At 39.0% G+C, this 14,139-nt stretch overlaps 1 protein-coding gene across 8 annotated transcripts in view; it reads left to right on the forward strand.

Moving 5' to 3' along the window:
* The window catches only part of DNM3 (dynamin 3), a 183,380-nt gene that overhangs the window by 152,024 nt on the left and 17,217 nt on the right, over positions 1-14,139 (forward strand). For all 8 annotated transcript variants that reach the window (XM_014943475.1, XM_014943472.1, XM_014943470.1 and 5 more), the window contains 3 exons: positions 6,576-6,740; positions 11,088-11,314; positions 11,946-12,182. In XM_014943475.1, the coding sequence (XP_014798961.1) occupies positions 6,576-6,740; positions 11,088-11,314; positions 11,946-12,182 (629 nt within the window). The remainder of the gene's footprint in view (positions 1-6,575; positions 6,741-11,087; positions 11,315-11,945; positions 12,183-14,139) is intronic.

The raw sequence follows: 14,139 nt of genomic DNA on the forward strand, positions 1-14,139 counted from the left end.
ATCACACTTTGAGTCTTAAATATCATCATGACTTGAATTCCAGGGTAACTTACCAGTATTTGAGACTTCCCAAAATCCATTGACTTCCTTCAACATTGAAATAAAGGCAAATATCATGCCAATATTATCTCACATCCTAGTTTTTTTTCCTAATGCACTCTTATAAATATGGGGCACTTCATGTGTTGTTATGACAAGGAAATTCTTTGACTAAAAAGTTTGCAAATTCCAAAGTAGTATTTGTTTTATAAACAAAGGTGCTGTTTTCCTTGTGCCAGCCTCTTTCTGCTTTTGCTTGTCCAGCAGTTTGTTCTGAAAGGCATGAAGCAGCTGTTGGCTCTGAATCAAAACTTGCAGCGCAGGGAGGGTTATGTAAAAGTCCTTTGTGTGAGAGATGTACATGGCAGCAAATGGTGAAATTGGAGTACAGATTCTTTGAGGGGAGATGACTATTCACGACAATGTTTTATTTTTTACTTGACTTTTGCATAGAACAAAAAGAAAGGTAGAAGATATTGTAATTATTATTTTTTTTTGCATTTTCAGAAATGCATTTTCTTGTTGCAGTGTTGTGAGCTTGTAATTTCATGCTGCTTTGCACCCAGTATCACCCACTGGATGGAAGGGCTGCAAGAGGTTGTCTAGTTCTTTCCCCTGCCTCAAGGCAGGAGCTCTGTACCATTTCTGGAGGATGTTGGTGTGATCTTTGGAGGAGATTCTGCAAATCTATTTCTGTGCTTCACTCCTCTTACCATATAACACTTTCCAAATATTTGTTTGATCTATTTCTCTATCTGCAAAGACGCTCCTCTCTCCCCTTCCACAGGTGGTTTCATTTGAACTCAACAGTCCTATTTGGTCTTAGCTTTTCCTTACAGATAATATTTTACAGAGCCCTGAACATCATCTTCAATGGCTTCCTCTGAACACTCTCAAAATGTGCTACAAATTTCTGGTAGTGTGATAACCAGAATTGGATGTACAATTCTTGTACTGATTTCATAACAGGAAGACACACTTTCTCTTCCTCTAAACTGCACCTTAAGTGGCCGTTCTCATGCTGTATGTTTATAACTGATTTATTCCTGCCCAAGTCAAATATTTTCTATTAATAATTAATTTCATCTAGATTTTTAAAATGGTTCTCCAGATCATTGTGAACTCTGGTCATATCATCTACTGTATTCACTTCCTCTTCCAGTTTATTCTCATCAGTAAATGTAATAAGCATAGGCTGTAATCCACCATCCTGAGCATTAAGGCATTAATAAGCACATTAAAAACATAGCCCATGTGAAGGTCCCCTTGGTAAGAGTTTTCCAGTTTAACAGTGAGCCATTGACAGCTTTTCTATGGAAAAGAGCATCTAACCAGTAACTGCTGGGAGAGCACACTTCCATTGATGAAAATGTCACTTGAGATTCTGTCAAAAAGCTTTACTTAAGTCTGAAATATGTAGCATCTAATGTTAATACCTTACCCATAATATCTGAATCCCTGCTTTAAAAGGAGATTGGATTGATTTGACATGAATAGTTGTCAACCTGTTAAGAACTATAAGATAAAAGTAACTCCAAATTTGTTGGGATTCTGGTAATACATCATTCCTTTCTGTCTCATAGTTCCAAATCAGCTTCTTGATTGAAGAAGGCAGGGAGAGAGCCTAACACAGTTTTTGAATGTTTGGGACCATCAAAGCTATGTAAATACCTGGGGAGCAGTATGTGGGTTCAACAGAAGGTTTTAGCTAATGGTCTGTACTATACAATGTCTGTAACCACAAAGAAGAATCTAAGTAGGCAATCGTTTAAACTAATCCAGAGTGTTAAAGACTTTTGAATCAAATTGAGCCAGGCTATATCTTTCTTCTGCCTAGGTACGTAAGTGAGAGAGATTGGGTGTGCAAGGGAAAGCTGGATCATAACCTCTGCTTGGAGCAGTTCAAGGCTGCTGATGAAAGCAGAGTAGCTGAGAGGGGCAGCCTGTGGGTGGCTCAGTAAAGGCGACAGCAGTACGAAGTCAGTACATGCTGAAAGCATAGAAGAGAGTGGCAAAGTCACCCTCTGTGAGGGAAAAGGACAGCTTCCAAGCTACCCGGGAAATGTTCTTTTTCTGCTGCTTGCTTTGTTGTAAATACACAAAAGTAATGTATTGTCATTTACTTGTGGTTCCTTCCAGTAAGAAAACCTCACTGTGTGAAGCCATCATGTGGTTTCAGCAGTCCTCTGGCAAAAGGCACGCTATGTACAGCTGAGAGTATATTAGCTAAATTATATATACAGCATCAAACGGCAATGAAGAGAGAATATCAAGAATCAGTTGTAAAGATTTAGGAAAAGGCAGGGGAATTTAGGGCAATTGTGATGTGCTGAATGTTGGTGCGCTAAAGAAAAGTCTTTCTTGGACAGGAATAAATGAAATAGATTATACGTTCAGCAGCTGTGAATTAAAACATAAATACAATCTTGAGAGAATGATTAATTTTCAGGTTGCGGTTGTTGTTATGAAATTGCGTCTGTACATGAAGATATTAAAGCAACATTTAAATGATTGGTTTCTCACTGTAGCCATGGATTTGTTTCTTAGCATAAGAAGCATTGCTTTGCCACTGCTTTGACTTTTTACCCTTTAGTCAGTCACCTTCCAATCTGCTTCCTCTCAGTTATTTTTAATAGAATGCCTTTTTGATTACAGTAAATTGGTTGATACACTGTTCTAATGAAAATGCTAGACAAATGCTCCTTCTTGAAACTGACATCAGGAATGTTATACAAGACATTCTTAAATATGCTGGCAGCTGCCCTGAATGTAATGAAATCATGGAAATTAGAAGTATTGCACTCTCTGTGTGGCCAGCTCCAGACTGTTTTCAGTATGTTACTCAGTTTTGCTGTGAATTTTCTTGGGACATTCTTCAACACACTTATAATTCTCACAATCAGGAAGATTATCCTTATATTCTGAGGTACTATTCCTTTTTTTGGATTGCACATAATTCCCAGTGCCTGAGTCCCTTTGTACCACATTAAATAATTCTTCCTGAAGTAGGGAGTTTATAGTCTTCAGAAGACTGATAACTTTTCTGGTAGAAATGCATGTGTAGTGTGAAATCCTATTCCCACTGCAGCCAGCAGTAAAATTCCCACAAACTTAAGTGGTTTGGATTTCACATGCCATTTTTAGTCTTCTCTTGTATGACACTTCAGTTAATCCTTAATGCATTCTTAGTACAGAAGGCATCTAAATGCAGGAAAGGTAGAAGAATAGCAATGATGCATACTTGGTGTTTAAGTAGCACCTGTCTGTGCAAGGATCAGAAAGTAGCTTCTGAAAGACAGGTGAGATCCACTGCAGAGCGTAAGGAATGGGTATTATTTTCATTTTTCTGAAGTGCAGATAAAGTAGATGGGAAGGACCTTATTCTGTGGCTATGTATATATAAATGGAAGCACGGACCTAGCTTCCACGTTGCCTTCCTTTTTGTCCATATTTTTTTCACCTATTGCTTTTCTGTAGCTTTGGTGTATTTTCATCAGAAGTCCTGAATTTCAGTTTTCCAAGATGAGTCTAATTTTCTTTACCTGTTTTTTTAGCACTTTAGATTCTTCCATCATTTCTTTGTTCCTAAAGTAGTTGCAGTTGTGTTGTTTTGAAATAATACTACTCTATTCCTGTCAACAATTAATAGCAGTATTAAGCAAGAGTCAACTGAATGAAAACTTAGCCCAGATTCTCATACACTACTGCTTGATGCTCCCTATTGGAACTAGCAAATTCTGGCTCAAGGATGAGGAGCACTGAAAAGGGAGACTGTGGCTGCCTTGGCTGCTGGGAAAGAAGGCACAGAAACCCGTTTCCAGCTCCTTCTGTTCTCCTTTTCTGTTCTACATGAACGTTCTGTTCAAGAGTGGTCAGAGGGATCTGAGGGTTTTCTTACATATTCTGATTTGAGTTTATTCATTACAACAGACTTGCAGAAGTCTTTCTAGAATGCAGAGTGGCAGGGATGTAGGCTGGGGGGTGGCTTGCACTGAAGCTAGTGCCACCATGATGCTCAGTGAGAAAACCAGCCGTTTTGAAAGCATGACATGGAGATGGAACAGGGTGTCTGCATCATTTCTGTCTTCTTGTGATGTCTAGCTTTGCCAGGCAACCTTGCTCTCATATGCTGCTGTTGGCACAAAGCAGAAAGAGCTTACAAAAGAAAGCCTGGTAACACTTGCAGGTGTACTTGTAGAGCACAGAAGTCTGTTAGAAGCAGACTTTCATGTGCATAATGGGATGAATAAAGAAGATGGTTTCTGGCATGAAAAGCCTTCACTCGAGGCATCGAATTGTTAAGAATACTATGGCCAGAAGCTTTCATAATAAATTAGTGTAAACTCATGAAAGATTGATCTTTTTTGATTTAAGAGAAAATAAATCAACAGGAGGAAGTCAACTCTATTACAGTTTCAAACAAGAGACGGACTCCTGGAGTATTATCCACTTTCTGTAAATATCACCTATGAGCCTGTATATAAAAGGTTAAATGTTTGCAGACTATTACCCTGTGCCTTAAAGATCAGAGACAAATTACTATTTTTACTTTACGTTCTCTTGATGAGGATAATGATAAACATCTGTCACTCTGCTGCTTAGCCAGTTACGAATCTTACTGCAATCTGTAATTTAAACAGTGAAGAAAAGAAAAAAATAGATGGACAAACTGCACTTTATATAGACAAGAAGAAAAGAAAGAGAATGGAAGTCAAATGCAGGGGAACTGGGAAAGGGGGCATTTTTGGTCAGCAGTAACTTGGCTAAAATCTGTGGATATATGATAGATGTATGATTTCCCATTTATTTGATATTTCACAGGGAAAATTGCAGTTAGTTTCTTATTAGACATGGAGGCTAAGGAAAATACTCAATCTGCATGCTGTGACTTTTTTGCATATGCATTTTATTAACAAAATTATTAAGGTTTATAGGGTAGTGTGTCTACTGGTGTTACAGAATTGAAAACACTATTTTTACCAAGAGCTCTTTCAGTGCCCTCCACAATCCCAAGAGTTTTAGAAAGCACTGCTAATTATTTTTAAAGTCCGTAGATTAGTTGTTTTTCCAGTAATTCATCTGTAATTAAAAACAATCTGAACTTTTGAAACTTCTTTTACAAACATTTAGTTTTGTTTCTAAATGGTACATTGGATCTTATTTCTTAACAAAACCGTAACTTAACAAATCACAACCATCACCATTTCATTTAGGCTGGACTGACCAAACCATAGTTTACAAGGAGTAAATATGAAGTGCTCCACCTGCCAGTGCTGCATGAGCAGAAGCAGACCCTGTGGTAGGAGATGAAATTAGGAATCTCTTTCTGGCCTAGCAAGAATGGATTTCATGCAGGGTGACTTTGGTGACATGTTTGCATATCTAGCTCTAATGGTCTTTTGCTAATGGTTTAGCTACTGATTTCAACTGCTCTGGAAATCTGTAAAGCACTAGTGATATGCAAATTTTAGCTAAATGCTATATTGCAAATGGAGTTTTGCTGATTATAGGGGGTCTGGCTGGTATATCACTAGATCTCATTATTGGGTTATTCACTTTTTTGCAAGTACTTTCTGTTTCTTAATGTTATGCTTCTATGTACCAAAAAACAGATTTGAATTTTATAGTTCATGCTAGTATGACTTTGGTGGTCGTTTAGAGGAAGAGGTATTATATATCAGGGTTTGGGGAAAGAACATTGTTCTTTGTGCTTTCCAGGTTGAAATTCCATTCTTTTGGCATCTTTGAGCCTCAGAAAGCAGTTTGATTTTCACCAAAAGGCTACTATTCTTTTTTTTAGGTTTTCTTATATTTATACAGGCCAGACTGAAGCAAAGTACATACCTTTTAGCTTCCAGTTAAAGTACCAGGTATTTTCTTTAATTAGGTCAGCTGTTTACATACAAAGAAGTTTTTTCTGTCCAATGAAAAAGAGACCTCTAATATATAATCCAGCCTATGTTATGCTGAGCCTTGAGCATTGGAATCAGTGGTGCTTTTGCTGTTATCCTTCATAAATCCTTTGTTTATATAGGTGCAGTTCACATCTAACAAATTTGAGGCTGAACTGCGGAATTTGTCAGCCTTAAATAACAAGAATGTTTTTTACCCATAGGAGGGTAAAATTCAAAATCCAGACTTAGGGTGCTGCTTTCTTGCATGGTCAAGCTGGCTGAATCTGAGTGGTAAAAGATTTGATAAGAAGTGTTGCAGTAAGTGATCATTTACTACTATGTGTCTTTGTCTGAAAACTTTCTTTAATATAAAATTATAAATTTGTGTGGAAATACATAATGTACTTTGTGAAGAAGGACTTGCATCTCATATTGCATTAACCTTTAAAGGTCCAAATTTCATGATGCTAAACACTAATGTTAAACAGGCCATTACTTCATATTTTAACCTCCAGACGTTCTTTGTATGTGTTACATGGCTGGATTACTACAGTTTAAGTCCAGGTTTTTTTCCCCTATATATTTCCACATTACTGCAGTCTGAAAGACTTGACTTTTCTTTTTTTTTTTTCTTCTGTGTAGACTGAAAATGATGAGAATGGCCAAGCAGACAATTTTTCAATGGACCCGCAACTGGAGAGACAGGTGGAGACAATTCGAAATCTTGTGGATTCCTACATGTCTATTATCAACAAATGTATCCGAGATTTGATTCCGAAAACAATCATGCATCTTATGATCAATAATGTAAGTACCAGCCAGGGTTCTAAATTATTTTAACATGTCTGTCAAATCTGTTACACTCAAACACACCTCTCGAAAATAGCAGCAACAACAGCATGTACTAAGGAGAAGAACAGGCTCCATCTTCTGTAAGTAGTATGAAGTTCTCCAGCCTTCTCAAAGGCTGGCAGACTGCCTTGAGTGCTTACTCCAAAATGCTAAAGACCGAATTTATTTATTTAATGAGAATATAAGGTATTATTTAAAGGTAAATAATTTTTTGTGTTGTTTTTCTGTGTTGCTTTTGATATAACAAGAAAATGGAGTTGGGAGCTCCATCTAGGCAGCCTGTGAGAGCAGTAGAGCAGAGTTGTCCTTCCTTGATTTTCAATCTAGCCCTTTGTCATGGTTTCTTAAAGCAGTTCTTATTTTATTTGGGTTTCTTTATATTTTCAGGTTATTGTTTTCAAGGAATAAATCTAGAAGCCTTGGACACTGTTGTTTAGATAAGCAGGTGTGGTTGTTTGATTTATTGTGTGTGTCTTTCTTAGATCTGAAGATTATTTAGTTAAAGAAATGGCTTTGAGATATCACTGTTTTTCCACTGTATTAGGATCTCAGCCTTCGCTTCCTGGCAGAGTTCTGAATGGACCTTATTGAAAACTTGGCTTAATATTAGTGCCACTGCTGCCATATAAATTAATAATGGAGAGCACAGCTTCTGTTAGTTATGGGTAGCACTTTTTCTGTGAGGTCATCAAACCAATTGGTCTTTACAAAAACAATATGCTATAAGGCAAATCTGGTTAGAAAGTAGCATTTACTTTTGATTCAGAGCCACCTCTAGCCTTTGTCTGATGGATTTCATTAGCCCTGTGGAATTTGTGTTGCACTTAGGTGGTTGGACAGGGAATTTCAATGGGATTTCCAGGTACACATAATGCGGGCAGAATTTTTGCATGAGGGTGAGAGATACTCCATTAACTTCTTTAGGTTTAGGGGGGTCAGGCTCCAAATAACACTCTAGTCATGGGTGAGTTTTTACAAAAGAGCATGGGAACAATGGAACTGCCCTTTTTTTCCTGAAATCAGCTACACTCTAGGCATTATGGGATGAGCGTGTTTTCGCTGCTCTTTCCAGATCACAGCTAGCAACTTGCTGCTTTGACTTAGCACAACTTCAGTCCCTCTTGAAAGGGGTGGGTTTTAGCTCTTGTTTCATAAACTGCAGTGTGTGGTGAGCAGGTCCTTTTGAAAGTTAACATTAAATTTTCTGCCACTCACCTCATCATAGAGAATAGTTTAAGGGTCCCTGAAGTGTTTCCTTTACTCAGAAGTAGAGTACTATAAGAATTTGTACTTTCAACCCTTTCAGTTGTTAGTTACATCAATAAAGTCTGCCGTGCTGGCTGACCATGGCACACACAAACAATGTACTTAAGACATCCTCTACCTTTCAATTGACTTCATAGTCCATAGGTGTGTTTGGGCTTGCTAATGAGCTAAGACCTGCACCTCAATCCTTGAGTTTAATTTTAAGGACCATGAAAAGAGAAATTAGAAGCATTAATGCACTTGTTTCTGTGCAGTGTAGGCAGTAAAATACCATATTAAAAACAATAGCTAAAATATAATTTTTTTTAAAATCAACACTATTAAAAAGAGAAAGAAGTGCTTGAATTAAGACTGTTGAGTCATGCCAATAGATTGTGCCAGCATCTGGAAAGCAGTGGAGCTGTGATGGAAGGTGGGTCCTGTTAAGTTGTGTGTGCGTTCCTTGAGGTCTTCAGTCTCCATCCACCAGGAGTTAAGTGAAAACACCCTCCCTCCCCCTTAATGACCATATTCTGTAATTTCTGCTGCCCTATCATATTGCCTCCAAGATACTGGAAACAAATAAATCCTGAGAAGTTTGTTTCTATGACGATTATAACCTCCTGAGTCCCCCTAGAACTTCCTTTCTGCTTTGTGGGCCTGCAAATGAGCACTTACAATTCAAGGAAAATATCAGCTTCAAACTCAGTGCACACAAAGTAATTAGGTGCTGTCCCTAAGCATATTTTGAGGCCTAAGCCTAGATCGTTGTATTCCAAATGCATGCCTTATTCTTCTCTTAGGGTGGATGTTGATTACCTTAAAAGAAAATACATTTACCTCAAAGAATTGCATTAAGTTACCATTAGCAATTCAAACACAATAAAAACACATTTCAGAATTTGGATTTCACGGTGCCTTAGTATCACAGATTATACAAGGGGGGTGGTCTTATGGTAGACAGCATATACCACATAAGCAGTGCTGATACTGATCTCGACTGAGTAGAAAAACTCCAAGGTACTTGTTACTACCAAACTTAAGGTCAAGGAATGGATTGTGTTTGCATTTGAAGCAGTGATGTCTGTTGTAGTCTGCCCACTGATGAATGAGGTTGCCTTGCAAGCCCACTTTACCCCACTTCGGAGTGACAGGGCAGGTTTTGTGCCATTGGCATTTTGGATGTGTGCTGTGGTTCAGCTTTGACCGCTGATCTGATGTCTGTGAAGGAATGTTTTACACCATTCCTGTGACTTTTCCTGTTTTCTAGAAAGGAGCAAAGGCAAGAGTGTCACTTTCCCTTCCTTTTCCAAGCTGGAGAAAGTGGCTATTGTGGAAGATCATCTTCTGTCTAGTACAGTGCATTCAATTGCAGAAGAAAAGTGGTTCATCCAAGAATCATCCTTAATGCAACAGTCTTCCCCTTCCAGAAGAGTTCAGGGAGTTACTTGAGTCTCCTGCTTGTGGCAGGCAGGGATCTCTCATGATAATTGTCACAGGCTGATTTTTTTTTCAAACAGATATTTGTGGTTTAACAATGCTTTTACAATCAGCTCTGGCCTTAATCTAATTTTAGGACTACTTCTTCTTTTTATTGAAGTGATGCCATTAAAACGCTCATTTCATCGAGTAGAATGTGATGCTGTTTAACTATGATATCTGTTTTTAATGTGGAGTTTTTGGCAATCATGAGGAAAGTAGTGTACTCTGGCTCTTGATCAGTACCATCTACTGGAAAACAGCATGAGACTCATGGAAAATTTTTGCAGGCTTTGTTAAGAATTTGTGCATCTCCTGTCATACATGAATGGGAAATGACAACCAAGTCCAGGCAATATGGTTTTGTTTCCCTGTAGGGTCTATCCTGGCCTTCTTTTAGTTGCTAGGTGACCATAAAGGGTCCCATCCCTGTGCAGTTTGACTGTCTTACTGACCTTGTCTGAACACAAATATTGCCTTAGCCTAACTGTCAGGACTTAAATTGGTGCTGCTAAACTAGCACAAACCCATGTGCAAATGGAGCTCAGGTTTATGTAATCAGAATCTTGGGAATGTATTATTGTCAGTATCTCCGGCTCAAAAAAGCTTTATAGAACAAAAAGCCAGATGAGAAATAGATCAGAACAGCAACAAAAGTCTCAAATGCAAGGATTTAGTAGGTCAGCTGTTGGTCTATTTACCACAGTTTTATTTAATCAGAGTACCTCTAGCTTTTTATCTCTCCTAATGTGGCCCAGGTTTCCATAACCAGGGCAAGCGTAGCAGGAAATCAATACAGTAAATTAGATTACTTGGAGACTTCTCCCTTCAGTTTGAATGCATGTGGATGGGATATTTAGAATCTGACAAGTTATTGGAGATGAAAAATCCCATTTACAGTAGGGTAAATTTTCGCTAAGAAAACAATTGACAAAGATGCTATAAAGCTTGAAAGTTCCTATTCCCAGGGGACTTTAGTATATCTAATAGTATTGCTAATAGCTGCCGTTTACTTCTGAGACATTTAGAATTGACCAAAATGCCAGTTGAGTCCTGGGAGCTGTTTTGAAGCCATTTGAAATGAACTGCAAACATAGGTGTCACCTTAAAGACACAGACCAGCGCTAACTCCAACCATGTCTGATGTTTCAAAGACAGATACAGAAAACAGACTGTCTGCACAAAACCGTATCATCCTCACACATGAAATTGTTGTCTCAGAATGTGGCTTCATAATTGTGTTAAGCCCATCTGCATGCAGGCAGCTGCTAAAAGGTCCAGTCCATCCTTTTCCAGCTGCTCTGCCCAGCTGCATGTGCCAGCCTTTCCTTGGGCCACAGCTAGACCTGAGGCTGATGCACTGTCAGCTCAATCTCAGTTCAGCATTTCTTTAGTCCCTGATTTGACCAGTAGAATTGATGTAAGGTTGTAGGAGAAACAGATTAAACCGAGACACACCTGTCTCCTGGTTCCATGGATCTCACGCTGCATTTGCTCAGTATTGTATTTTCAGTAGGGGTTTTTGTTTGTTTATTTGTTTGGTGGGGATTTTTTTTTTTTTTTTTTCTGATGAAATAGGTAAAAGAATTTATCAACGCAGAGCTCCTGGCTCACTTGTATTCTTCTGAGGACCAAAACACTCTAATGGAGGAGTCAGCTGAACAGGCGCAGAGGCGAGATGAAACGCTCCGCATGTACCAAGCACTAAAGGAAGCCCTAGCCATCATTGGTGATATTAGCACCAGCACCGTCTCAACCCCTGCACCACCTCCTGTAGATGACTCTTGGCTTCAGCAAGCCCGCAGGTAAGGATCCTCAAATCCATATTGCAGTGAAATTTAGCACAGGCAAACACTGTCAGCATCAGCAGCTCCCTCCCTGCCTGTCTTTTTGGGCACAGGCACTCCTCTAGGTCATTAATGACATTTGTGAGGCAAATTAGAACATTTTCCCACTTACATGTATTCTATGGATACATATATAAACACTAGACAAGATATTTGCCTTGTAGAAGGCTATCCAATGGATTTATAGCTTGTCTCATAGTTACATAGCAGACACTTCTGTCACTCCAATTCTGTATCCACAAGGCCTCTTCTCGGAAGCTGTTACAGTAATCCAGCATTTCAGGCTCCATGTCCTAAAAAATCCATTTAACAGAACATTATTAGAACTCTAATATTAAAATCCATTACATTTATCTCTTTGCTTGTATGTTTATTTCTGATTATCACAAGTAAGAAATCATATCATGCTCTCTGTGGGGAAGGTAAGTGTGAGACTTAAATATATGTGATGCTCTGACACCGACAGCTAAGGAAAATGCCAAGAAAAAAGAATTATCAAAGGTTTTAATTTCTTTTTTTTTTTTAAAAACAAAACAAAAAACCCAAGCCCCACCTTACTGAACTTCTTAAACCTCTGATATTTCACTAGATCACCTCCTCCAAGTCCCTCAACTCAGAGGAGGCCTACGTTAAACAATCCCCCAACCAGACCTTTATCTGGCCGAGGACCCGCTCCTGCAATCCCGTCTCCAGGCCCTCAGTCAGGAGCTCCTCCAGTCCCATTCCGCCCAGGACCACTGCCTCCATTTCCAAGTGGTGGTGAAGCCCTTGGAGGACCTCCTCAGGTTCCCTCTCGGCCAACCCGGGCTCCTCCCAGCGTCCCAAGGTAAGATGTCTATTCTTCCTGGTGGTGGGCATGGTTCTCTCCCTCTAGCATAACAGACAGATTTTGCACTGTGTCAGAAAGTCAAGCACTGTTCTTGACAATGTCTTGTAATAAAGCAAAATTGGACATTCCCTGCAGAGAGTCAAAGGTGTTTTGAGGAACCAACTTTTAGGCCAAATATGACTTTTTGAAAAGATTTTCATGAAAAAAAAAGTTCCAGTCAGTGAATTTGAAGACACTTGATTATCTTACATTAAGAACCCCTGTTCTGGTTGTGTTGTACCCACATAAGGGTGCACAGTGAGAGAGGTCACCTACCCCTCCAGCAGAAGAGAGAAAGGGGTACAACAACCCACTTCTGCCATTCTGACTCCTCACCAGAGGAAGCAGTGGCTCTTCTGGGAGAGAAGAAGAACAATCCATGTAGAACCAATGGAACAAACTGATAGGAGTCTGATGCTTATTCCACAAGGCAAGTAATTTACAGCCAGTTGAAAACAGTCCATAGTTGTCTGACAGTGTAGATCATATGGTACAAAACAATTAGTTAAGGAACAGGATTTTCATCACCAGATCATTTCCTTTCCTCCCAGGGCTTTGCATTTATCAGTACCTTTTAAAGTAGCTTTGCGTATGTTATAATTTTGTGTGGCATTAACTGCTTTTTTATGTAAGTTATATGAATAAAATATCTTTAATATTTATTTTCACAATGACATAATACACGTAACCACTCAAATATATACATATATATATATATATATGAAAGCTTCTGATTCCAAGGGCTTCGATAACTTCCTGAATTATGAGAGGCATGAGCAGATGAGGCAACGTTGGAACAAAGGGGTTTTTCCATTTCTAAAAAATTAACTGCTACATTAAAATTAGTCACAGTTTGCAAAGAAATGCCAGTTAAATAGAAACAAAAAGAAAACGTGCACATTTTCAATTTTAGAAATGGTAATTGAGAAGAGAACCTTTGGAGAAAAACTTTTAAATAGGTGAGATCTGTTGTAGTTGTCAGTAACTTAAATTTGAGGCTAGTTATTTCTAATATAATTGCCCTTTATAATATGAAGAATAAATAAATGAGGTATATCAAAGGAATTAAGTATTTTTATATATTTCGTATGAAAAGAGTATTGTTGCCTCAGCGCCCAACCAAGAAATGCACTCTTTCATCTTAGTGGATATCCCATAGCTTGCTCTAGGACTGCTGGGGAGAAACATAGAACTGCCTCTTTGGGTACCAAACTTCGCGCCGAAAGGCAAGAAGTCCAAGCAACATCCCCTTGCTGGGAAAGCCTGGGACTGAGCTGCAGGGCACTGGCCCCGGTGTTTCCCCTGTGCCATCAGAGAATAAATCACATACTAGATAAAGAAATGAGGTCCAGTGTTTTGTCAGTTGTACTACTGGAGAGAACCATAGCTCCCTGGCGTCTCTCACCTTGCCTTGCAAATGAGCATGTCTCCCTCGTCCTGCCTGGCTGTGATTTTGCATGAACTCTGCTTTCCTGAGGTGGCTTGCCAAGAGCGTGTCTGATAATAATCTTTTTGATGCTGAAGTGATAGGTGGGATGGAGACCAGAAAGGAATTTTCTTGCACTCAAAAGACACTTGGGTAAGCAATCCGTGAACAACTCAATTTGTGACTGCCACTGGTGGCATGCAAAGCAGGGGCTGATAAAGGAGGTCAGTGTTTTTAAAATGCTGTAGCTGGATATGTAATTGAATATATGACTGCCTGACATTTTTGTGGAAAAAAATATCTGCAATACACATCTTCTGGACTGGATCCTCGATGTCTTTTTTAGAGCAATGAAAGCCTCAGACATATAAAAAAAATCTCAGCTGCTTAAGAATGAAGGAAGGGTTTGCCATTTTGCTGAAACTTCAGGTTTCTCCTGCTGACTAAACTCCAGAGAGAGGAAATCCCAGGGAAGGGGCTGCAGGGGAA

The sequence above is a fragment of the Calidris pugnax genome, unplaced genomic scaffold, assembly GCF_001431845.1.
Source record: "Calidris pugnax isolate Ruff unplaced genomic scaffold, ASM143184v1 scaffold63, whole genome shotgun sequence".
NCBI lineage: Eukaryota > Metazoa > Chordata > Aves > Charadriiformes > Scolopacidae > Calidris > Calidris pugnax.